Source organism: Neolamprologus brichardi, chromosome 13 (assembly GCF_056152115.1).
Source record: "Neolamprologus brichardi isolate AB-2024 chromosome 13, ASM5615211v1, whole genome shotgun sequence".
Taxonomy (NCBI): Eukaryota; Metazoa; Chordata; class Actinopteri; order Cichliformes; family Cichlidae; genus Neolamprologus; species Neolamprologus brichardi.
In genome coordinates, this window is record NC_142116.1 from 18415455 (window position 1) to 18442268 (window position 26814).

General features: G+C 39.9%; 1 protein-coding gene across 7 annotated transcripts in view; it reads left to right on the top strand.

Moving 5' to 3' along the window:
- The window catches only part of adgrb3 (adhesion G protein-coupled receptor B3), a 113527-nt gene that overhangs the window by 73796 nt on the left and 12917 nt on the right, over positions 1 to 26814 (top strand). For all 7 annotated transcript variants that reach the window (XM_006800760.3, XM_006800761.3, XM_006800757.3 and 4 more), the window contains 7 exons: positions 2595 to 2741; positions 3781 to 3856; positions 6781 to 6883; positions 7413 to 7456; positions 18525 to 18651; positions 19637 to 19740; positions 19883 to 19985. In XM_006800760.3, coding sequence (XP_006800823.1) covers positions 2595 to 2741; positions 3781 to 3856; positions 6781 to 6883; positions 7413 to 7456; positions 18525 to 18651; positions 19637 to 19740; positions 19883 to 19985 — 704 coding nt within the window. The remainder of the gene's footprint in view (positions 1 to 2594; positions 2742 to 3780; positions 3857 to 6780; positions 6884 to 7412; positions 7457 to 18524; positions 18652 to 19636; positions 19741 to 19882; positions 19986 to 26814) is intronic.

A 26814-nucleotide genomic window follows, 5' to 3' on the forward strand; every position in this document is an offset into this window, starting at 1 on the left:
TTAGTCAGCTGTATCACTGTCCTGGCCTCCACTCAAACCTGCTGGACTGTGGACTAAACCGTGTCCATCTGTCAGATGTGATATGAAATATTTTTGGTAAGCGTGGAGCAATGATGCAACTCACCACTGTTTCTCAGTCTAAGAAAGCACTGAGTGGCATAATCAGGGCACCAGATTCAAAACATTCTGAAGTTTTTCTCCCACATGTCCATAGAATGAAGATATATTGATTTTATGCAACAAGAAATGCAAGAAACTGAAATAATGGAATAATTCCAACACAGTCAACAACATCTTCTTGCTTATTATCATCTGAGTTATTATATATATATTTTTTTCTTAATTTACATATATGCACGCTCATTGTAAAAGATTACCTTTATTTTGAAATAACAACAGTGTTACTCGGTGTGAGATCAAAAGGGAAGTAATTAAAAATAAAACTTCTGTTGAGAGGAACTTGATTGTTTTGACTGAAGGAGGAACAGCTACACTAAAAGTATGCTCACATAAAGTGCAAAGAACACTTGTCGGTAAAAAGCTCATTTGAATAATCCCATCATTTTCTGTTAGAAATCTTAAGGAGCATGAGTGAACCTCTTAATAAGAGTATGTGAATGTTGGAAGCATCATTATTATGTAGAGTGCTAAAGCAGCTTTTTTTTTTTTTTGGAAAAAGTGAGCACAAAGTCTCGGCGGGGGGGGCATTTGGCTTTTGAGCAATTATTTGGAGATATAACATTAATGAGTTGCCTCTGGCTAGAATCAACTTGACTGGCTGCTGGTGGTGGTAAAATACAGGGGCCTAGCTGGGAGAAATTATTATGCCAGAATGGACTCTCTGATTTAATTTTTTCTTTTTTTTCTAATGTCAAAATTAATTACCGCTCCTATAAAATGTTTTCGCATTTGCCACTGCAGAGCTGTTTTCAAAAAACAATCAAGATATGATTCGATACCACATGATTAATACATGGGACTTTCTAATTATCCCATCCGTGGCCAGTGCACCGGCACAGCCAGCCAATGGCAGTGATTTTAGCTCACACACACAGTGCCTTAGCGGCCACGTGGCCCTTTTTGATTAAAGGAATGGAAAGTTTTGTGGCTCCATCAGTGAAAGCCAAGTGGAGAGCATCTGGCTGAGTAAGATATTGCGGCATCATTTCGTCACTAATTTATGGCAGCCTCTTGACACCTAGATAAATACTGGCTGTCACCACTGTATCGTCCTGTGTCCTCCTACTTTTAGTCAAATAACCTTGATTGGAAAAGGCTGTCCACTGCAGCAACTTGTTCTCCCTCCTTGCAAGCTAACAGTTGGAGGACAAAGTGAAGCTTGGGACATGCAAAAAAAAAATTAACACAGTCTTGAAGGTGGACTGCATCACGCTCTATTGTCTTTTTTTTTTCTGGTTGTCTATTGTGAGGCTGCGTGTCATGGTCGAGAGAATATTTTGACAGTAATAGTGATTAATTTCCACTGCGCACACAATAGCTGGAAATGCTCATTAATTTCTTTGCAGGATGTTTATGTTGTCTGACTTCAATGGTTTACTTAACGCTGAACCTCTCATGAACGCATTCAGACGTAATGAGCGATGCAATAAATCCCTCTTATGAAAATGAACCATACAGAATACTCTTAGTGCAATGAATTGCTGTTCAGAGGCGTCGCTGTCCATAATTACTGCTTTATTTGTGCTGCGTAGCCCCATCAGGCGGATGCAAAGCCCCATTTACCTGCAGAATTACCCAGAACTCTGAACGACAGTCTTCCCAGCACCATGTTGTGTTTCACAGTGTGCCCTGTGACTAAAACCACAAACATGAATAAACATGCAGACCACTGCTGCTCCCGACATCTGGTGCTACGAACGGGCCTCTTTGCAAAAACGGCAGGTCTTGTGGTGCTCTGTGATTTCATGCCCGCTGCAGGATCATCCCAAACACCTAGATGCACCTTCACTGTCACTGATTTCACTCACACATGGAATCGCGCCAGGATTCAAATTGTATTATTGGCACAGTACAATGAACAATAGAGCTTCTGCATCAATGGTAGGATTAGCCTCAGATTCCCCTTGCTGAAGCACTACCTGACTGGGACTGGATGTGATACCAGGTAGAGAACAGTACAGCTTTATCCTCCCCTTGTAATGCTAAGGCCTTTTCTGTTGATCCTGGGTATTTTCCTTGTCACTGCCTTAGTGCACTGACTGGCCTTTTATGGCACCTCAGCAGGGAGGTGCCATAAAAGGAAAGCGTGATTAAGGTGATTACCTTTCTAGTACTTGTCAGGTGCCAGTTGTAGCTTTGGGTTTGTATTTTGCAGCAAATGAATGCATCAAAAGCCCAGTTGGCCTGGTATGGCTGACAGATGACCTGCATATTTGCATAATTATTCAGTTTCATGTAAAATCAACCTATTAATTTGTGAGAGAATGCAGACTCTGCATGTTGAACTCGAATCACAGGAATGCCCTTGTGTTTACTTTTGAATGACAGTGGTGCAGACTGTTATGTTCATAATTTTGTCTAATATGCAATGTTCAAGCAATGCTAATAATCTGTATTTCCTCGTTTTTCTGTAGTCGCCAGCATCCAGAGGCTTCCAGCAGTGTCTGTGATGACTGACATTAACTTCCCCATGAAGGGTCGTAAAGGCATGGTTGACTGGGCCAGAAACTCTGAAGATAAAGTGGTCATCCCAAAGGGCCTCTTTGTTTCCCAGTCAGCAGGTATGGGACTATATCACCGAGTCATCTGACTGCTAGTCAAATACGTCTTTCTTCAAGAATTAGAGGCACATAAACAGTCTCTACGTGCAAACTCCATCTGTCTTAGAATATATATTCAGTATATACATACATATATTCTGTCAAGCTTCAGAATTACAACCTGCAGCAACACGTCTTAAATGTGCAGGGAAACTGTAGTAGATTCGCAGGATTAATGCTTCATGAATACACAATGATTGATTCACTGGCCACTGTTGAAAATTGGAAAATATATGTCTTCACATCTCAGCAGAAGTGGAATGATTTTAGCTGAGTTGGAGTGTCTGACAAGTTACTAGACTTTCAAGCAGACACATCTGTCTTCTGAAGAATGTTTTTTTCCCTTTAATGTTTATGCTTCACCACTCCTTGTTTAGAAAAAGTGAAATAATGGTACAAGCCTCTGAACAGAGCCAGTTTGCTTGCCTGTGCTTGTTCAGTTGCAAGAGTTTTCCATCAGCTCAGCATTTGTAGCATCCTCTCAAACAATGCCAGTTGCCACTCTATACTGCAATCCAGAGCCAGGCAATTTGGTTGATTGGTGTAATCAGTCTTATCCCAAATATATCAATGATAGCAAAACAAGGAATTGATTAGGATGCCACGTGCTTGACCCAAACCAATTCTGCAGTGGACTCTCTCTTGCTGGACAAACAAAATCAGGTGTTAGTTAATGTGATTTGTTTGGAAATAAAAGCACACCTTCAGGTTTCATTGGGCATTTATGTAAATGATTGTATATTTAATGAGCTAACACCTAATTTGCATATATAAAATGAACTTTAGAAAACTTGCATATACACAAATACATTTTTTTAAATTCAGAGGCTAATTTATACATCTGTTTGTCCTGCAAGATATGCTTAAAATGTTTGGGTTTTTTGTGGCTGATGACAGTGTTTCTTTACTTAAAAATTCACAAAGCATCATCATTTGCAGTAGTAATAAAAAAAAGGGAAATCTATCTGACATGACATCAAAGCTTCATTTCCTCCTTCAGATATGGAGGGATCGCCTGTCTTCATTTTGGGAACTGTTCTCTACAAGACTCTTGGACTCATGCTACCTTCACCAAAGTAAGGGCAACATTTCTCATTGTCTGCGTTTTCTGGTCTGCTAGCAGGAGGAAATATGAGACAGATTTAATCCTTTGGAAGCTGCACAGGTGTCCATTTTTATTCACAGTAGCAGATCAAGTCTGAAAAAAATGCTGTGCCTTTGTCGCTCTAGTGTCCCTGAAAGTTCCACTTAATACATTGAATAGAAATCTTATTTTGTCCTTCTTACAAACAAATACTTGCATTTTGCTGCTGTTCTTTTATTTTTTTAGAGCTCTGTGTCACTGTAGCATGCAATATGTAGTTAATTAAGGATGACATTAGTGTCTGGAAAAGCAGTGGGATGTCCCAAACAAACACCTGGTGTCAGACACCAATCAACAAGTCCCTGGCAGCAACGTCCCAAGGACAAACCGGTCATTCCAGCACCGTTCGGGCCAGCTGTCACAGAGAGAGCAGCAGCCCTGTGGGTAAATGCAGAGAGGAGGTTATAATGGGACACTGAATTGTGTCCTGTGCAGACAAACATGAGGATAAGCTGATCAAATGGCAACTCTGAAAAGAGAAATACCAGGCAATGTGGCTTTTTTTTTTTTTTTTTTTGCCTGTCCCGTTTGGCTCTTTTGCCATCAGAATTATTGTCTAAAGGATGTGGCTTTTAGTGTACTCATAATTAGAGAGGCATCTATGTGTCATCTGTTTATTACATTTTAAAATGAGTACAGGAAACAGACATATGCAAAAGTCAGATGACAAATTTGAATTATTTGCTGCTCATCATTATGGACCTGCTGCATTTTCAGCTCTTCTTTTCTTCGTGTGGATGACAATTTTTCTCCCTGGGGGAAAGTACATACTGATTTTTATCTTCATTTCAAAATATAATATGTTCTGTCAACTATACCAAAGCTGGATATCCCTTTGAAACATGACTATGATGCTAGCCTGTAAAAGCATATAACACAAAGCATCTTCAGGTGAGCTTTGTAGACTGTGTTTTCTAGTTTCTTTTCTTTTCTTTTTTCTTTACATAATTACTGCCAAAGCATCCTGTATAGCATATCTGATGTCTAATGGGCAGCTCTTGTAGTCCTCCTTTACTGACTTTAATATTCAGGTTAGTATTCAGTGCAAGCAGCATTAGAGAAAATATGCTGCCTGACACTGAAACTTGAATTTGAAGAACTCGCACTCTGAAATGTAGATCATTAGATTAGCAGGCAGAGAGGAGCTTTAAATTCAAAAATATATGCACAATATCTTCCCTAAAACACCAAATCAGGTTTTAATACCAGCGTGGTATTAAGCCTCACTCACTCTAAAGTTATACCTAATCCTTTAGTATTAACAGTAATTTTTCAGACATTATAAAAATGCTAGAATCTAGACTATCAGTGTTGGAAATGATGATGCATGATGTTATTCCTAATGAGGGATTCACTGTAACTCGTTTGTGTCTGTTTGCGTAGGTATTTGGCTACGCAGGATGAAGGATTATGGCCATGCCACCTACTCAGACGTGTTTGTGTGCAGTCCTCCAAACAACCAACAGCATGTGACCCAACAGGGGTTACACTATGCGTAGTTGAATGTTGATTAGTTGAAAAGCGGGCCTGAACAGGAAACTGAGCTTTAGCGGAGCTCACCACATAGAGGGAGAAGCATGAAAAAAATAATCAAAGATTAAATAACAGCATGGAAAGAGCAGACGCTGGCAGCAGTGGACACTTTCCATTGTTTTCAGCACTGGGGTTCACTTCAGCTCTTTGTATAACCTTGTCTTCTCCTCAGCTGGCTGAAGGAGCAACAGCAGCACAATTGGGAGTAGCACACAGAGTAGTTGTTCCACATATTTTGACCTTTGATGGCTTTAAGCAGCTACAGCATGGAGATGATGGTCTGCATAGCTATGCGAGGCCCTTCATAGGACCAACGCACAACCATGCCAAGGTCTTGAGTGCACTCAAAAACTTAATTCAGCATGCTTGAAGCACAGACAGTATGTCCACATTTTGAAGTTCCAGTATTGGCATTTTGGCTGCTTTTTGGGAGCTAGATGTTGCCTTTCATGGATGAAAGGATGGAGTGCTAATTGTCAGTGGTTAGCTATTAGCTGTTAGCTAAATCTAAATTAAGAAAGCAAAACAGAAAACGAATAGCACACTAGAATTTCACTCTGAAGCACAGACTTGTAGGATGGTCTGATTAGTGAGAGAATCTATTAAACCTACACAAACAGCTCACACATTCAGTGCAGGGATCCAGTTTAATTATGTCATCCAGTCAGCCCCAGCTGCCTGTGTGGGACAGCTGTCAATCAGTGCAGCCACATCCCAAATTCAACTATGGTGGATGAGTTAGAAAAAGGAGAGGGGAAACTGATTTGTTTGTTTGTTTTGTTTTTAATAACAGCTTTTAAATATTATTTTTAGTGCTGTAAAATTAGACAGACTCCCTTTTAGATCCATACTCCAGTGGCACTTAGGGGAAATGCAGTTTCTGCACATCAGTGTCTTCATTTTTCTGCTCTGGGGGTTGCCCCTCAGTGTAAATTCATGCACCGTGCTAACACAGCTAAACTTAAAAATAAGCCACACTGATGAACAACACTGAAATGTTAATTGACAAGGACATCTAAGAAGCATTTAGTAAAAAGATCACAACACATATATGTAAATATGGCTACTTAAGCACAAACATTGTTACACATACTGCAATTATTATCATCTATGTTTGTAAAAAGATTTATTATAAATCATTATAATTCTTTTTCGTTTTTTTGACTTGATCTTTTCCCTGTGAATGCGATGTTAAGCCCTTTTCTCCTCGTTTGTTTCACATGCCATGTTTACTGTGAAATTTTGTTCGAGTCTTGACTAAATGCAGAATGACACATTTGAATAATTAATTTTGTAATTTTCTCACATCTCTGTTTGATTCAGGAACCACACAGTTGTGAACTCCAAGGTCATAGCTGTGACTGTGAGACCCGAGCCCAAGGCCACTGAGTCCCACCTGGAGATTGAACTGGCTCACTTGGCAAATGTAAGCACAGTAACTAAAATGTTCATACACAGATGCACAGTAAATACTGTATATAGTTTGGATCTATAGTTTATTGACCTTCATGTTCCTTTGTTAACACTACACAAAGAGTTTTTGTTTGCTGGCTGAATGTTCTACAAAGACCACAGCACGTATCATCTCCCATTAGCTGACACACAATGGCGGTTAATTGGCTCGATAATTAATTTGCAAGCACCCGGTGTCGGGAGAGAGCACTACGTTCAGATAATTACAAGGACAATCCCTTTTTATGATCCAGCCCTTTTTATTCATCTTTGAGATAAAGTGCATGTAAGTCCGAACGTGTCAGCAAATTTGTGCATGCTTGTGTGTGTGTGGTAGTGGAGTCCAAAGCTTTTTTGTGTGATCTATGAAACACATTTTCAAAAAAGCTAAATAAAAGGACAAACATTCACTTGATTTATAATAATGATGATGGTGGTGATGAAAATAATAATGAGTTATCATCGTAATTTACGAAACATTTTGTCCTTTTCCTGCCTTCCAGGGAACAATGAACCCTTACTGTGCGCTGTGGGACAGCACCATAATGTAAGTGGGCATGCACTTTCACTTCTTTTCACTTTTTTTGTTGTTATAGGTATTCATTATTTTCTGTGTATCTTAATCAATTCATGTTGAGTGTGTGTGTTTTTTGGGATAATTTCCATGTTCAAAATCAGGGTGATACATTTTTCTGGGTAAACCATTACAACATTATTGGAACTACAAAGAAACTGCATTAAACCTCATTCAGAGCGGACAACACGGTAGGCCAGTTGTAAGTCATATGAGTTTAATGCTTGCCTGTAAAACTCACACGTGTTGATTTAAACCTGTGTTCATACTGACTCTGAGTCAACGATGGCGAGGTCCTGAAGTTGCAGAGTTCTTGTTTAGTGAATGTCATCATGACTCCATCAAGTTTTCTATCAGAACCCAACACGAATCAAACAAATATGAGTTACTAATACTAATAAGTTAGAAAATAGCCGGTCTCACAGCAGTTGAGGCATTTATATCTATACCAGTCCTTTACAAAATAGTTTGAGTGCATACAAAACTAAAAGGCAATTGGCAGCATGTATAGGCTTCAGCAGACTTCTTAAAGATATTCATTTTACAGTAAGTGCTGATAAAAGTCACTGCCTAAGGTGCCGTAGCATCAGTCAAAAATACTGCAGAATTATATAACGTATCAGGAGGAAAAGTCCCACAAATTATGAGGACATAAAGCACAGCCGCTTTACCTAAACGAAACACAGCCGCTCATATAGAATGCTTAATTTTATGGTGTAGAAATGTGACACTCCATAAGAATATAACAAATATTACATTTATGTAAAGCCAATGACTTGAGTAACATTACATTTTGCACTTTTGCTTATCTGAATAAGTTGTTTGCTGCTTGATGCATAGTCCTCCAAACTGTGTCTGTGTTTGAGGTTGTTGTGCCATTTGTGTTGATTTGATGTCACCTTCTCTGCAGCAAACAGAACAGTCCCGTGATTTCCCATGTTGGATCATTTCCACTCAAAAGTGGAATTTTCTTCGTACTTTAAAATAAGACTTGTTCACGGTGTCAGTCAGTTAATTAGCCTCAAAAAGACATCATGAATGACTGTCCCTGAGGTAGTGTAGAAGGCCAGGTAGACTGCCTCGCGGCTGGAAAGAAAAGAAGCATCACATAACAGGTGGGGGGCCAGGGCAAAAGAGGTCAGATGAATGGCCTGAAGCATGGAAATCTGCTGAGCTAAAGAGTTTAGAGGGTGGCTGCAAGGCTAGGGAGAAAAAAAAGATGGTTGGAAGAGTTGCCAGGAAACTGAATCTACAGGTTATTATGAAGCTCACAAACAAAAAGGGCAAGGACAGGCAGGACGAGCTGAAAACTGTAGAAACCGTGCACAAAGGATTATAGGCAGCTTAAGAGCTTCTGAGTGCTGCACCGATAGAAGACTTTAAACCAAAGAAGGCACTATCTTGCTGTTAGAGGTAGCACTCACAGATGATGGCTCGAAACAAGAAACATCTTCCGGTAGGGCCAGGCAGGTGAGAACAAGAACTGGTGTGTTGCCATGGAGACAAAAAAAGACCATGAGGACAGACAGAAAGCTGATGACTGGTTTAAAAGAGCAATGGCTGGAGTGAAGAAGCTTCAGTGGGGTGACCTGGAGATCCACAGTATTGTGATTGGTGGGCAGTAGTTTTGATCCAGGACAGGTAGACAACTGGGATGCAAATACTTCTGAAGTGGCAGCAAATTAAATATCAGTGAGTCTTACAGTGGCAGACACCAGTCTTAAGACCTGGAGCAATTGGGGTAGTGCCCAGTAGTCATCGCGCAGAGAAGACAGGCTATTGAATATTTGAGGGATGGACATTTCACTGGGTGTTGGCAGGGGCGGCTGATGGATGGTTGGGGTGGCCGATTGAACAGCTTAGGCGGCTACACAAGCAATTACCTGATGAAGATTTCCAGTGCTGGACATCAAAAAGAAAGAGAGAGAGAGAGAACTCTGGTGGCTGTTGGGGCAAATGGCAAGGCAGGATCCAAAGAAAGATTTGCTCCTGGGTGGTCCAATAAAAGTTGATAAACCTAAAAGTTAAACAGGGTTGGATACTGCAAACAGCAGGCAAGTCAACTCAAACTGCATGAGGGATTTACAGGCAACAATGTCTGCAATGGATATCATCGAGTGGGCGCAAGCCAGCATTTCACATAATGAAGAAAGAAAACATTTGGTGTACTACAATAATGTTGTGGTTTTGTCTGCATTTGTCTGCATGTGTTATAGGAAAAACAGGACTTTTCCTCCTTCTGTCGCATTTCTGCTGCACAGCCATCGTTTGCATCATCCACTTGGGCGATACACGTGTCTTTTAAGCTCAACAAAAATACCAGAATTATTATAGAAAACTACTCGAGCTTACCTGAAAACAGTGGAAGAGAAATCGTATTTTTTAGAACTTCAACATGGACAGTGGTATTGTTTTTTCTAAAATAAGAATACTAACACTATGGATGGATCATGATCAACTTTTGTTCAGTTTGTTGTTTATTTTTATTTTTTACCTGTAACTGGATGGAAATTTATTTACTAGAAATATGTTTGATTCCAGTTTCACTGAATTGTGTACAACCTAACAGCAATAGTGGATGAACAGAGCTCTGGCAAAAGCATATAAAAGCTTGTTACTTTCACTGTGAAATAGCATCTGAATTGTGCGCGGTCTGTCCTCTATCACAGTATTTGAGGGCAGCTGGTCTATTTTTGAACAGCAATGATACAACTGGGACAACTCAGCTACATTCTCTCTGTCTGACTTTCACAAACCTAGTGTTAAATATCTGATTTTTCCCCCCCATACTACATTAGGTAATTTTAATCATAGCACCACTGAATGACTCCATGGTATGATAATCATTTTTTCAAACATTTGGCTCTTTCTATTATCCAATAGGATCCACTCTTAGGACTCATTGAGGGGGTGATGTGCCATCTGTCAGCCATGTTGGTTCAAACCAAATGAGAGTGCTCACATTGACAATTAGCAGAGAGAAAACATCTGCAAGTGGAGAGCTATGGTCCACGTGCAGGTTATGTGAACACTGAGCTGGACCTTAACATAAACTACACGATCAAAGTATTTTTAAACAAATGTGCTCAAATCTTTCAGAATAGGCTTTATTTATATAAGACTTACAAATAATGAAATGTTGAAATTGACTATAACTAACTTCCAATGTAATATTAAAGTAGTGACCAGAATACTAAACTGCTTGAAAACACTGAGGGCTCAATTCACATTATTATTATGAAGGCCTATAGGTGAATCTGCTGCAGTTGGCTAGCTTTGAAAACGACAGAGAAATATAAACAAACACCACACACTGAGTTCTAAAATATCCAATATCTTTTTTAAATTTACTCTTCCGGTCTCCAGGTCCACAGCACTGAGTGTAAACATATCAGATGCATACACTTTTATTACTTTTTCAAATGTCAATATTTTTTTTTCTTTTTTTCTTTCAAATAACCTCGAAATTACCAATATCCCACCACTGTGCCAAGGGAACAGTATAAAGTGCAACCCAGTGACTCCAGATCAGTTAACATCCCTGTTGTGGTCAAAAATAAATATTTAGGGAGAATTAATCTGCCTGACAACTCACTTCACCTTATCCCTAGCTTTCATAAATAACATTTTAACTATTATTAACATTTTAACTATAAATAACATTTTAACTATTTTAACTATATTACTCCATCTTAGAATATCTCAGAAGTGATATGTCACTGTGAGTCTACCGTAAGGTTATTTTACAGTCTCTTTCTAATGCTACGATATAAAAACAAACTAGTTGTAAAACTAGGCGGTTTTCTTCCTTATTGCCCCCAAACTTGTAGAAAAAATCAAAATGCAGAATAACGTTCCAAGCTAGTTCTGGCCTTTTGACGTTGCCTTGCAATTAACTGCTTTTAAAAATCCTCTGATGCTTGGGAAGCAGTGCATGGAAAGCCATATGAGTGTCTTTTTGACATTTTAATCGCAGATGCTTCAGGACCCTTTCTCGGATTATCAAACAGAGTCTCGTGGAAGCTAAACATCAAACGGCTGAGAACATTTGCAGATCCTTAAATAAGGATTCACAAGTCAGCATCTTGGCCCTTCATTAAGACATCTTTAAAACAGAGAATTTCACTGCCTTTTATCTCACCCTCAAGGTTATTTTATTGTTTAATGTGTTTACTCTAAGCAAGACAATGAAGTACGAAATTATTGTTATTTAAATATTAAATAATGACTTTCTAGTCAAATATATTGATGGATAAAGTCTTTTTTCCTAGCATGCAAAGACACGAGTTTGACACAAGTTTAGAATAAAACAAAAATAAAGTATAGCAAGGACTCGAGCAGTAAAACGTGTTTTAAACAATTATGTGTAAAAACAAAACAAAACCGCTGATTACAACGGAAAGCGCTTTCGAGTCTCGTCTTTAGCTTTTACCGAAAATTATGCACCTCATTAGTTTTATCTGGCATTTCTAAGTGCTGCACAATTCTTAGCAAGAATTTACCGGGAGCACTCCACTTCCTGAGAAATTAAACCTTTTTAATCATTTAGATGTTAACGTGTGAAAGCAGCTGTCACTGCTTCGAGTTCTACAAACATCTGGAGAAGCTAAATTTGAGCCAAAAAGGCTGCACCCTACACTCTCCAACTGCTCCAAATCCTATGAATCAAGAGAAACCTCTGCAACAGCAACATTTGCTTTCCATTTGGACATAAAAAAAAAAACCCAGCAGCTTCTTGGCGGTGTGTCTAAGTGTTGAATCAAAATGTATCTACTACAGCAACAAAGAAGATGCCGCCATCCACAAGTTTGTCTGTGTGGTTCAGTGGTAGTCGTTTACTCCATGAGCTGGGTGGAAGCTGGGACGGAGTTCATGCAACCACGCCTAACCTAGTTTTTGAATATAACATTAAATCTGTGACAAGTCAAACAGTAACATTACTGCTAAGAGAGAATTTACATTTACTAATAAATTTGATAAGCATTCCTTTCATTTTAGTTGCCTGGATTCATGTTAATAATGCTGTATCTGTTCACTTCAGTCATGTCCACAGTCAACTCTACCTGCAGCATAATGCCATGTAAAACTCAAAATCACGTCTCACTTTATCTTTCAGCTAATGCGGTATTTGATTTTAGGTTTTGGGGTTTTTTGGGGGTAGTTTTTTTTGTTGTTGTTGTTGTTTTGAAGAACTCTCCAATGGTTTCCCCTGTTTGACGTCAATCTTATTTGGCATTTTCATATCTGAGATCAGCAGCTGTCAAGCTTTTTCACAGCATAGGACCACAAAGAGACACATTCGCTCCATAGACTCGCACTTCATCAGATTTAGTCTCAGGGACCCATGTGGAAAGATTTATGTCAATTTTTGAGGGCTGCTTTTGAGTGGAAACTGTTGACAGTGCAGATGTAGAGACAATAATGGTGAAAGCGCCTTCATGTCTGGTGGCTGAAATCAAAAGGATGGCACCAGGCGAGAAGTGACAGTATGAGTGATGTTTAATAATTTTAATTGTAAGCTTTAGTCAAGCAAGGGCTGATAGTGGACTGATAACGACTCTTAACTATGAATTAGTTCACAATAAAAGGTATTTTTGCATTTGTGCATGGGCCAGAGGTTGGGGTAATGCACATGTACACACAGTGAAGTATGGCATGCAATACTAATGCACCAGCCCCTTGTAGGTGATAATTCTCTGATACTTTATGCATGCAGGAATTCTATCTGACTCCATTATTATTTAACTTAGATAATAGATGTATTTTTATATTCGTATAGATGACCAAAGAAAACTTGTGTACTTTCAATTATGGCTGTCTGAACTTACAGTTCGCAACACAATTTAAATTTACCAGTCACATAAAGTTTAAATATTGGTATTTAATACCAAACATTGGACAGTAGATGCAGTGCAGTACAGTGCAGACAGTAGTGGATAAAAGGTCAACTAAACTGAGGATAACAGGCAGGCCATTAAGCCAAGCTCAGCCGGATATGCTGGTAGATCACCTGATAACAGCTCATCTCAGTTCAAATGATACCCTTTTAGGCATCCAATTGGCAAATCTCATAGGGAGTATTATTTATGTTGCTTTGGGCTGCATAGAGTTGCTGCATCTTCAAACCACTTTGCACCACCACCCCTCCACCTTCATGCTGTCTCTGACTTAATCAGTTTTCTGTCTGTCACTCATGCATGCTGTTTTGTACTGAGTGCTTTCCATCAATCCATGCACTTTTTTAACCACGTATCCAGTTTAGGACCACAGGGATGTCTGGAGACTATCCTAGCAGGCAAATGACAAAAGGTGGGGTAGACCCTGGACAGGTTGTGACTCCCAGAAGAACCAGACTGACAAATAAAAACGTTTGCTAATGAAAAAAAAAATCTCTCTGTTACTACAGTGACCCTAATGAACTGTAGTGATGCCTGTTCCTTGGTGTATTTTATTAAACAGATGCACGATACATCTTTCATTTGTATGCACCTGTAGGGCTAGTCACACCCTCACTAATAAATACAGATGTCACGTTATCTTGTTTGTCTGCCTCGTTTTGAAGGGTCTTGTCCCACTCAGGGAATGTTAGGGATTAATCAGATTTCCCTGATACACAAGAATATGCGCTCATTTTTCTTTTCTCTTCACTCAGTTAACACACACAATGTGGCCCACAGGCTGATATAAATTGCCCATCATCAAGAGATCCAAGATGGATGGGATCATTTCCCAGCATTGCCCCCTCCCTCCTCTGCCTGCCATTGTGTGTCAGTCTTTCAAGACTTTATAAAATTGCCTTAAGTGCATAGCCTAAGGCACGCTTTAAGCTCCCATCTTGGTGTCTGCCTAATCTAATGTGGGCATGCAAGGAATTTAAAGGTTTTTGCATCCCTAGAGAAACATACGGTGAGCCCTGCTTATGTGCAGTGTGACAAGTGAGGTTAAACAACTGCAGCTATGGTCATGTAGCGTATACAGCAGTGCCACCATGTTGGCTTAAAAATAATGATACAGATTTACTGTTTGACTTATGCTGTAAGTATAATGTCTAAACATGTGGGTAAGGTGTACATTTAGTAACAGGATGTGTAGAGGGGCTCAGTCTTTCAAAGTTAAGTTGTGGTTTAGCAAGACTCAAAGGTTTAAATACTGAATGTGCTTAAAACTTTGTGAGCTTTCTATGTAACTCTTGCTGTCACTTATCTTGCGGCTTGACACCGAACTGCGTAAAAACCGGAGCCCCATCAAGTTCTGTCAGAAATTTTAAGTCCTGTAAGTTTTGATGTAAAGTTGTCAATAGATCACTGCGTGGATATAAAGTGGTCAGCAGTTGGTGTGTGATGAATGTCATCTCATCAGTCTTACTGTGGTCAAGAATGTCACTTTCTCTTGGGGATGTTTTATATTCTTGGGCCACCGAGCCCCAATAAGGTCAGGCAACACATCAAACGTGGCATACATAAATCCCCAGGCAGGGATTGTTCTCCTGTCAGCTTCCCCCCCGGCACAGAGGATAAGCAAACATCTAACAAGTCAAAAGTTAGAAACAGATCATGCCAAGGTTTGAGTTTTCACCAGGGGAGAGATAGATTCATCCCAAAGTTACAAAGCATCACACATTGTGTCAGTCTGTCACGTCAAAAGAAAGCCTGCATTGGAAAGTAGGTTTGTATTGGATCATGACAATCAGTTTGAGTATGTAATAGCACCCTACTTGTTACCTTATGGTACCTCATCACTCTCCTACAGGAATTACCCAAAGTGCTGAAAAGTGTGCACTATTGTTATAAAATATGTGCACAGCAGTTTTGTCACGTTAAAAGATTCTTTTCTAACCTTTACTCTGCAGCTGTGCAAACATGTACTGACTACAGTGTTGTGAAGAAGTGTTTGCCTTTCCTGATTTCTTAGTTTTGCATATTTGTCACACTTACATGTTTATCTTGTAATATTAGATAAAGATAACCTGAGTAAATACAAAGTTTTTAAAACATGATGTCATGTATTAAGGGGGAAAAAGCTATTTGAACCTACCTGGCACTGTTAAAAAAACAATTGCCACATCTCCCTTTGTTAAATCATTAATTTAATGGAATTTACCACAATTTTTGGAAAGCTGAGTTCAATGTCAGCAGCCACACCCAGACCTGCTGAATCAAGAAGTCACTTTAGAACCTCTCTGACAAAGTGAAGTAGGTTAAAAGATCTCAAAAAGCAACACATCATGCCATGAGCTAAAGAAACTTAAGAACAAATAAGTAAAAAAGTCACATCAACCTTGGAAGGGTTCCTAAGGCGTTGGGACTTCATCAAACGATGTTGAGAGTCATTTTCCACAAAAAGAGAGAACTAGGAACAGTGTTGAGGCTTCCGAGGAGTGTTCGGACTATCAAAATCACTCCAAGAGTGCATCTATGACTCATACACGAGGTCCAAAACAACACAGAAAAGCATCTAAAGAACTGCAGGCTTCACTTGCCTCGATTAAGGTCAGCGTTTATGATTCAACAATAAAAAAAGAGACTGGGCAAAGGTAGCATCCACAGGAGAGCTCCAAGGAGAAAACCACTGCTGACGATCCCCAAAACTTCTGGAGAAATAATCTGTGGATTGACAAGACAACAGTCAAGTATGATGATGGTGGTAATGTGGTATATGATGGTAATGTGATGGTCTGAGGCTGCTTTGTTGTGTCAGGACATGAATGACTTGTTGTAATTGATGGATCGATGAATTCTGCTCTCTACTAGTAATCCTGAAGGAGAATGCCCAGCCACAAGTTTGTTCCCTGAAACTCAAGTACACATGGATTATAGAGCATGATAATGATCTGAATATCAAATGCTTGATTGCAGTTGTTGCTGCCAAGGGTGGCATAACTAGATATTAGATTTAGGAGGTAATTCTATTTTTGCACAGGGCCAGTTTGGTTTGAATAGCATTTTTCCCCCTTAATAAATAAAATTATCATTGAAAACTGCATTTTGTTCTTGCTTAAGTTACCTTTATCTAACGTTAAAATTTGTTTGATGATCTTTAACATTTAAGTGTGACAAATAAGCAAAAAGAAAGACGTGGTGATATTGCATACAGTTTCTCACTGGGTTCATATAGCTGTAAATATATTTGCGCTTGCTTAAATCAACATTAATCTTAATGTTGAAACTGGAACATTTGGAGAGCCACACACCTGTACAGATGGAAAGTCCAACATGCAATTTCAACATTGAACTACTTCTGCAATCATCAGCAGTGCGGTATCATAAAATCCTTCTCAGCTATCATATGACTCCTCTTCCGGGGCTAAACTTGCTCCATATTTCACCCACAGGTGCTTCTTTGGCCACTTTGGTGACTTGTAGACATGTTGTTTATATGCTTCAAACGTTCATTTTGCACCAGTTTTGAAGAAATTAATGTTTCTAATATGACCAATTCGTAGAGGTTCTGCTGTATATATAAATACATATAGTTTAATTTATTTATAAACTGTGATTCAAATTTATAACTAAACTTTTTTAAGAACTGCTGATGCTAGCTTAATGAGTGGGTCAGTTGCTTTTTTCTATTTTATCCTTTCTTTTTTTTTCTTTTTTCTTTATGGTTTTTGTCTTAATTGGTTTATGTTTTTTGTTTTAGCATGCAGTCTGCTGAAAAGCACATATCAGTTGTGTACACAGAATGGTCACAGCCCAGTTAAGAAGAGAAGCAAAAGGGGGAGGATGTCCGTTTATCGTTTCATTGCTGTGCACACACAAACAACCCACAGTGTCGGTTGGCCCTGGCTGGAAATTTGCAACTGGCTCCATGGTCTCTTCCAGGAATAATAAATATTTCTGCCACATTGATCAAATGACAAAGCAGGATTAGCTGCCACTGCCCGCTTAAACAAATCAAAAGCCAGTACGTGTTATATTGTCTTGAATCACTAGTATGCATCTTTTTCCCTTTTTTTCTTCTTCTTGGCTTTATAAAATTAGTAGTAGGGTGAGCAGAGCGCCTTGCAGGACAACAGGTGTTTGCTAGTGACGGCACGAAGCTAAAAGTCAGGTTGGGTGTTGCGGCAAAGGCTGTGTTCAGAATAAAGCCTCGGTGATATTTAATCAGCAAGGATGGTATTTCTGAAGGCACAAAATGAGTCGGGGGTGAATGACAAATGGAAGAGAGACGCTCCTTTCATTTCACCTACTAGTGGTGTGAAGTGGGGACTGGCTGCAACCATTTGCGCTGCCTCCGCGGGGTGGTATTAGTTCTGCGGTGTTTTTTAGGGGAGCGCTTCACGCCAGGGAGCGACAACTTTCGTGTAAAATGACTTTCAGGAATGACCCAAAAGCATCCTTTATTCCCGTCATATCACTAGACTCGAAGCCGAATAAGCAAACCTTGCGACGGCGTGCGTTTATTTTTTCACTGCATCTGCCTCCCCCCCTCACACCAGCAGAGAGGAACAGAGTATCAATCTGATGCTGTCCACCGTTTCCAGGGTGAAAATCCCCCTAAGGAAGCATTCAAAAGCTGCTAATTAAAACAGCTGAGGGGGGGAAAATCAGCCGAAAGTGGGGGGGTAAAAAAAAGGACAGGATAACCGGGGGGGGGGAAGAGGATTATAGTCGTTTGGAAAAGATCTCTAGAAGAATATAAAGCACGCAGAGAGGCAAACAGGTAAATATAAAGGCTTTTAACTTGTGCGTGAAGAGGAAATAACGCTGTTTTCTGTATCACTCGACTCGTTGGTATTTATCTGCGTATAGCGAATCAATCAGCACCGGTCTGCTTGGACAGCTCCGTGCGTCCTCCCCCTCCTCCGTCTCTGCCTCTCTATCTGCTCCAGCTGAAATGCTGCTCGTAGCCACACCAGAGCCGTGTCGATTAGTCTGTTCGCTTTTTTTTCTTCTTCCTTCTGTCTATGAAACAATCTCTCCAGCTCTCGAGTCATATTAGTAATAATTAAATAAAAACGCCGAAGCGATGTCGAGAAGTCCTGTGAAGTCGTGTCACCGCTGGAATTAAACCTCTAATTGCCTCTGCCTCCTCCTTGCAGGAACGATTCTTGGGGAGCCTGGTCCACAAAAGGATGTAAAACGGTGCTTACAGATGCATCCCATACAAAATGCTTATGTGATCGTGTATCTACCTTCGCCATTTTGGCTCAGCAACCAAGAGAAATAGTAAGTAGGCTATTGATTTGCTATTCGATGTGGGTTTCATGAGCTCATGTAAAGGAGAAAGGCTCCCTGTTCGTGTGTGTATGTGTGTGTGTCTGTGTGTGTGCTGGTGAGAATGAAAATTGAATCTTCATGTGTGCTAATCCTGTTAAATAGTAATACAGTGGTAAAGGGGAGATTGTGGGGGGGAGTATTTTCTAGTTTGGGCATAGACTTAGATAGATTGTGTATGGGCATGCAGAGGGGGAGGGTGTGTGCCTGCTGGTGCTTGTCTTTAAGTGTCTCCTCATCAATCACGTTAGGGAAGAGATAAAGATAAAGTTTACCTTTTTTGGTGTTGTTTTCTTTACTGACCTGTCCACAAAAAAAGCTGACAAATTCTTGCAGGTGAGATCTTTAAATTGTGTTTTGAGCACAATTGTGTGTTGCAATTAGACTGGGGTAAACAAAGCAGGAGCCTGTAATTTCCTGAAAAGATAAAGTAATTAAGTCTGAGAACATGCAGTACTTACACTGTGGCCTTCCTCTCTGTCAGGCCTAAATCATACAGCATCATTTTTCTTGCAGCAATGTGCTTATTTTGTCTAGCTTTGATTTACTGAATATGGTTTATAATATGGGAAACAGCATTAGTGTATGTGAAGGAAGCCTCTGCGGCTGGCCCGCGATTGGCCGGCCTCCTTGACTTCCAAGTGTGACTGAAAAAACACAGCGTAAAACAAAAACATTGGTTATAATTACTTCCACTGTTTATTCTCCCGCAACATGGTCTCCTGGAAAGTTTTATGCATGTATCTAAACAAGCTTCAAGCCCACACATGCAACTAAAACCTCAAAGTAAATTAAGTCTCACTGTGGACTATTCATATTGGTGGTGGTGGTTGTTTTGATTGCTTCCCTCTCTGGCCAATAATAAAGATTTACTGTCTTGCATGAACCACATCCAACCTCCCACTGACTGGTTCGTCTTGCTCTGTCATCCCTACAGACCATGGAGTACTCAGGGGTCCCATCTGTGACATTGATAGTTGGCTGTGGCTTGTCTTGCCTCGCCTTGATCACATTGGCAGTGATCTACGCAGTGCTATGGAGGTAACTGCAACGCTTTAAGTGCATACATTTCAACCAAACAATAATAATAATTCTCAGTTGTTATGTGATGTTTCATAATCTGGTAAAAGTTCTGGTAAAACTTAAAGTCTGGTTAATTCTCTTCCCTTGTTTTTTTTTTTAGATATATCCGCTCTGAGCGATCCATCATCCTGCTCAACTTCTGCTTATCTATAGTCTGCTCAAACATATTGATCCTTGTTGGGCAAACACAGACCCACAATGTGGTAAGTGCAATTTAAGGATTTATTGGGCACAGATTCCAAAGTGTGGAGGTGCATGGGTTAGAAAGATCCAAATGACACCACGCTCACCTACACCAGCTTTAACACAGCTCAGCCTTCTTAATTTTCATTCTGGCATTTCTTTGAGCTCAACAGGTAATAGTTTACCATGCAGAATTATGCAGAGCTGTGCATATTATCATGTAGAATGTGATGAGGTATTGAGGATGAAAAGATATGCTACAAATGCTCCATCATATTCACCTGTTCCCAGTCAGCTGGAGAAGTGTTAGTCAAATTTGCTCATCTTTAAGGCAGAGATTTGAATCAATAATCAGTCCCATTCTTCATCTGCCAACTCTTATCTTCAAAATAGCACCTTTTGAACTCCAGATTTCTTTAAAGAATATCTTTTTTAAAGAATCTAGTAGTTAGCATTTTTGCTGTGTTCAAGTAAATTACTCATTTTCTTTTAGGTCTCACAGAAGCCTTTTATATTCATTCCAAATGGAAAATAATGTGTATCTAATGCCTCCTTAAGATGCAGACTTACTCTGCCTTGGCTTAGAACCATACATATTACTCTGGTGAAACTTGAAACAACCCCCAATCTGTTGGCACTGAAACTACAGTGATATTCAGACACAGTTAAAAGTGCAAAGCAATAAAAGAATTAACATAAAAGACTGTCGGGACATTCTATATATTATAGAGTTCCTTAAAAAGTCAAGATAGGTTGGCAGCAAGTAGTGTAAGAGCAGAAAGGCAGACATTTTGCACACCAGCACACATGGTGCATGGGTCAAACGCAGGGAATTAGCATTCTGTCCTGCTAAGACTGAATGTGGATTTGGCATTGCTGCAGTGACTCAAAAGCATCGCGGAGAGATAGCAAATCAGTTTTTTTTCTTCAGATATCAAGTCACGGCTGGATTCGAAAACCCAGCTGCTGCTGGAGAAGCGCTTCCAGTAAAATGCGTCGTTTCCTTCCTCCTGCTTTGTCACTGGCCAGCGAACAAGTAGCTAATGTAAAAGATTGTTTGGCAAAAAAGTAGTTAGGATTTACAAGCTGCCCACACAGATGCCCTTCTCGGTCATTTGGCAGCACTACAGTGTGACACATTGTCTGATTACAGGCATTTTATTGTGTAACCACTTTCTCTGTATATCTTTACCTTTTGCGAGACACACACGGCTTTTTGTCCCTCGTCTCATTATTCTTCACTGTTTCTCATATTTGCTTCCATTTTGTTTTTTTTTGTTTATTTGTTTGTTTTGTTTTTTCAGCTCATTAACGAGGCACATCTGGATTTTCTCATATTGCAGCAGTCAAAGATTTTAGAATCTAAATCACAGACAAAAATCCTTTTAAAATGCTTGTAAAAACAAAATAAATGTGTCAAAAGAAAGGAGTTAGGGGGTGTTTTGTCATTAGAAGTATTGCTGGTGCTGTATAACATGAGTACTGACTTGCCACTCTTACCTTTTAGTACTTTAGGACCAGATGGGCCAACTAGTGGTTCTTACTACTCATAAATCAAAATACTCCTTGTTAATTTTCCCGAGTTCACCGAAAATGGAAACAAGGACAACAAATGAATAAGGAAACTAATCTAATAAGAATCAACAGGATAAATTATGGACAAAAATGTGATAGTTGTTAGCGTCGTGACGCGAACCCGAGCTGGTTCATTACAAACAGTCTCGTAAAATAACAAAAACAGCATTCGCACATAACAAGTTCATCTGTTTCCCTGCTGGCCCTCGCATCTCTGGCACACTGTAGTAGCCAAGACGCTGAATCCACAAAGCTTCAGGGCATTTTTTAAAGCTGAGCTGATTTGAAGCCCTGTCAGATTTAATCAGGGCTTCAGCCATCTCCTGTCTTGATTGTAAGGACCACCACTTAACATGGAATACTCACTCGGCTTGCCTCTAATAGGATGTCTGTCTATGAAATCTGTAAAGAGATTAGGTGTTTTCCTCCCCGAAAATCCACTGACATACTGAAGATGTAATTTCAGCATCTGTTAGACTGACTCAACAAGCTACCTTGTCAGACTCACGGGGATCAAAATAAGCAGTGCTGACAGATTTGTTTGGAACGGACCAACAATGTTATTAATACTGAACTTTGAAGCTACACAAATCTGGATCAAGGTTGTGGTGTACTATTGAACCTACAGAATTGTAACCTGGCTTATAAATTCCTCTTAGTTTCACTGAAATTTTCAGCAGCTTTAAACTTATTGTTTTGTCTGGTTCAGTTTTTATGATCCGTTTTCTCCATTAGTAAACAGGTGTTTTTGTATAAAGCAGAAGCAAGTGGCTGCTGAGCTCAACTATAGATTCTGCTTTCAGTAAGTGACTAGAAAAACCACCCAAAGATTCATTACTTGCAGATTTTTGCCTCATTCTTACATTAGCAGATTTAGAATTTTGAGCCAAGTGGCCAGAAACAAGCACGCTATTATCAAACTGCTGTTGTGGCTTCTGTGCATAAACAAAAAACTAATTAAGTTATTGCCGTCATTGTTTTTGTCTGGTCTTCATGAGCAAGAGAATCAGGGAAAAAAAGCCAAGGTTAAATTATCTTTACTTCTAAAGCAAGCACACAAAAAGCACAAATGTGCTCATTTACCATGGCCTCGAGAACCAAAACTAGATTTAATTGGACACCTCAAAACTCAGCTAGCCGAGTACTGTCATCAAGAGTAGTAAAATGTATTTATTCAAGTGCAGCTGCGCTGTAGATAAAACTTCCCAAACAATGCAATTATTACTAGTGTCCCTTTGCTCTGTATTGAACACTCTGTTGTAACAATATTTGAGAAAATGCTCATCTGTTTGATCAGACACTCTGTAGAAGCCAGTGTTTGAGTGATAGGCCACCAAGAGGAGAAAACAGTCCCTGTGTGGGTTTAATTGCCATGCTGCCTGACACAGCCTCACTTGTTTTTCCTCCATCTCCTGTAAGAAGTGCACATAATTGGCTCCACTGTTTGTGGATTCCGAGTTGCTCATCATCTAATAGAAATCATCTTTTTGCTATGGAGGTGTCCTCTGGGAGCAGGAAGACAGTGAATCACCTTTGCCTGTGTATGCTTTTTCTTTGTCCTCTGTTTCTGTTTATCCTGGTTTATAGAAAGACAAACAAAGACGAGCAGGAGCTGTTGGCTTTGCCTGGGAAGATGCAATTAGAGAGTCTTGGAGCTAGAGAGGCCGTTCCACTAAAATGCTCTTACTATGAAATACATAAGGCAGATGGGGTCAAGGTGTCATAAGTCTGCTGAAATGAGAAACAGTTTATAGCTTTATCTTCATTTTAAACCTCCTGATGTTACAAGTTATCACAAGTGAATTGCTGGCAGTTACTCCCTTTGTGACATTACAGTGTTTATACACTTTGATCTGCGACAGCATTGCAGATGCTTGCCTGGCTTATTTGATGTTTGCTTTGAGAGGGGATTTTTTTTTCTAAACTCCTACTGCCTGTTCCCACTGTCACAGGCAAGTCAGAGGTATTTCAGCAGAGTTAGGGAGGTTTTCCTTACATATAGATATCGGATAGGTGACAGATTTTGATATGAAATGGCTATTGCATGTCCTCTGAAAGTTTCAGGTGGATTGCAAAGATGGTTGTCATGATGAAGAGCCAGACAGAGATTTTTAGATTTTTTAATGGTGGTTATAGTCCTTTATTGATGCTGCTTAGCAACAGCAGCAACTTAGTTGGGCTCCACACTGAATTAGTGCTCTGTGATTTAGGGTTAAAGTCAACCCTCCATGAAGTGATTCACTCATCACCCAGTGGTCATTAGTACCCATTTGAGGCTCACAGTCCTTATGTCACCCTGCTTTTGTATATTGCTCACCTTGCAATGTGCCAGTCGACTTATTCTTCGCACCCATTGATTGTTACTTACCTCAGAGTTGAAGTTACTGTAACTTGATTCATGGTCACTTTGCATCAATAGCAATTATTTCCTTTCATGTCTTCGATTTGCTGAGTTTTATTGCAATCCACATTTGCTTTTTGCCATATTATTGCTTGTCTCTTAATGCGTGTACAGCCCTTTGAGAAATGTTTACACCACTTAAAAGGAATACAGTTAAAGATGGTCATCTACCTTGATGCTTCCTTTAAAGTGTTGATCAAGCATTAGTTAATGTTACCAATGCACTTATGTGAGTCTGCATGCATGAAAGCATTGAATGTTGATGATTCATCTTCAGCATTTGATGATGAAGGCCTCACAAGGCCTTCATCATCAAATGCCACAATCAAATGCATTTGATGATCAAATGCCACAATCTCTGATTTGTGGTCCGTCACGCAGCGACAAGTGTCAGGCGTCAGTCTGTAGCTTCATGTGACCGGATTCCTGTGAAAATGACTTGTAGGCTTGTGCTCCTTCACCTGAGACGTAAACATATGTTTAGGGTTCAGGACTGGAAATTGCCACAATGACTGTCCCCTGTTAATACAAAGCCTAAGTCGCCGCTGTTACCAGGCAACATTACATGATCCTGAATACAGATCATAAAAGTCAGTGTGACATCATCAGTGCTGCATAGCAACAGTAACCAGGAGATTCAAAGCCGATGACAGTCGGTAGTCTTTGCCGCCGATCTAAAGGCACTCTGAGGATACCTTTGTGGCTGATTTCATGTTGTCAGCACCTCATCATAAACAGCATCGCTGAGAAAGCAGCACTTTGTTTAGAATCTTTCTTTGTGTCGCATGAACTGACGCTGACACTGACGCCAACAGGAGCGTGACAGTGAGGTCAAGAATGGTGGCAGGCACACATTATCACTGTACTTTTACTCTTTCTGTGCAGCAACATGAAGGAGACCACCCCTCATCCATCCATTCTCTTCCATTTATCCTTATCAGGGTCACAGGGGGGCAGAAGCCTAGCTCAGCTATCATAGGGCGAGAGGCAGAGTACATTTCAGATAAGTCACCATCACAGGACCAACTCATAGAGGCAGACAACCATTCAAACTCACATTATTCCTTATCCAAATGACCTTAAATTCAACACTGCAGTTACTCGGATCCTCAGCAGTGCACGTCAAGTTTGAAGTAGACAGGATAAACAGATAGATCCCTGAGATGTGCAGCATTATTTTGACAGAGTAGTTAAAAATAATGGGCTTTAGGAATTGGAAGAATCAAGCTTTTTTGCCATTTACTACTATTAAAACATGCATAATATATGCACTTAGTCATCGTTTATTAAACATAATCAAGGGTCCACACACCACATATTCAACATGCAATAACTGCAACATACAATAGCACATAGTTTCAGCACACTACAGGCTTCATCTCCTTAGGATGAGGTGCACGGAAGTGGGATTTGGTTCATCCTCTTCAATCCAGTTCAAGGTTTCACTTTAACTAAATTGATGTCACACAGAGTAGAAAGTGACTAAATCAACATGCTGCTCATTCCTACATACTTGGCAGGAATCCTCTGATTATGTTGGAGAGAATAACTGGATGTACTGTTTAGAGCCTTGGGAGTGTTATATATTGAGATAAAGTAGGCAGAAGTAGAATTGTTATCGGGATGAGTTCACTTCAGGTTCATGTGAGGCACATCCACAGACCAGGAAGTAGAAGTAGCCATTTTCTGGCTGTAATGGCAAAGTCAATACATTTTTTTTCAGCGTTCCTCTGCGGTTCAACAACACTTTGCCACTACCACTTTTGTTGTTTGGAGTTTTTTAACGTCCTCCACCCAAGCACCCACTGTGTAACGCACTGGGGCGCTTGCTGCTTGATTCAGAAGGAGGGTGCTTCAGTCAAAATAACCACCAGCCTCCTCCTCCTACAGTGATTCAGCACAGTTGGGAAGATAAAAGCAATGTTATATAGTCCAGTTCAGATTGTTCTACAGCATTTTAAATAATGTTGTAGGTCTCTGCTGCGAAAACACAGTGAGTAATCTATTTCTTCAGGTTTCATTAAAATGTAGAGTTTTAACCTGACAGTGTATGACTTTGAGTATTCTCATAAAACCAGTTAATGAACCTATAAATAATGGAAATAACAAAATATTGAATATTAATTGGACCCTGAAAACAATTTCATCAGCAACAGTAGTGTGAACAAGTAATAACATAATAGAAAGTTATGTATGAATAATATGTCACTGCTCTTTTTTATTTTGTGGCTTTGGAGCTAGAAGTGGCAGAGACCTTTTAGTCAGAGTTTAGGCTGGACACATTAATTCTTCAAATGTCCTGTCCTCATCTTAAACTGTCACTGCTGAACAGGCTTGAAGCATACCCCATCACCACCTACCCTTACCTCAGCGTCTATTAGCTCTGCGATGTTTTAATGTTGGTCCCTTCCTCGGTTCCTCTGTTTCCATGGATACCGACACAGTGTACTCAGCATCTCAGAGCATTTGCCTTTTTAAAGGGCAACGTGAACTCTGGGTTTCAGCCTCGTTTCTGTATGGCTGCCTTCCTTCAACTGATGCCATCGTAATATCCTCATAGTGTGGCTTCCTCTCTCTTCAAATGCACAGCTTTCATTTTGGAGGACTAATGAGGCTGGACGGCACAGGCATCCAAGTGAACCATGAAGCATAGTGGTTGCATATGACCCGTTTCCAGGAAACAAGGCAGGCTCTATTTTCAGCACCTTGGACAGCACATGAGCAACAGCAATGCTAGAATTAGCTTTGGGTGCAAGTCTATAAGCTGTCTAGCTACTGTATGGTTTCCCATTTCCCTTTTGTCCCCTTCACAAAATCAGCATGTGAAATTGCTGGAGGTTTTTTTTAGGTCATGTACTCCATCCAGTAATGAT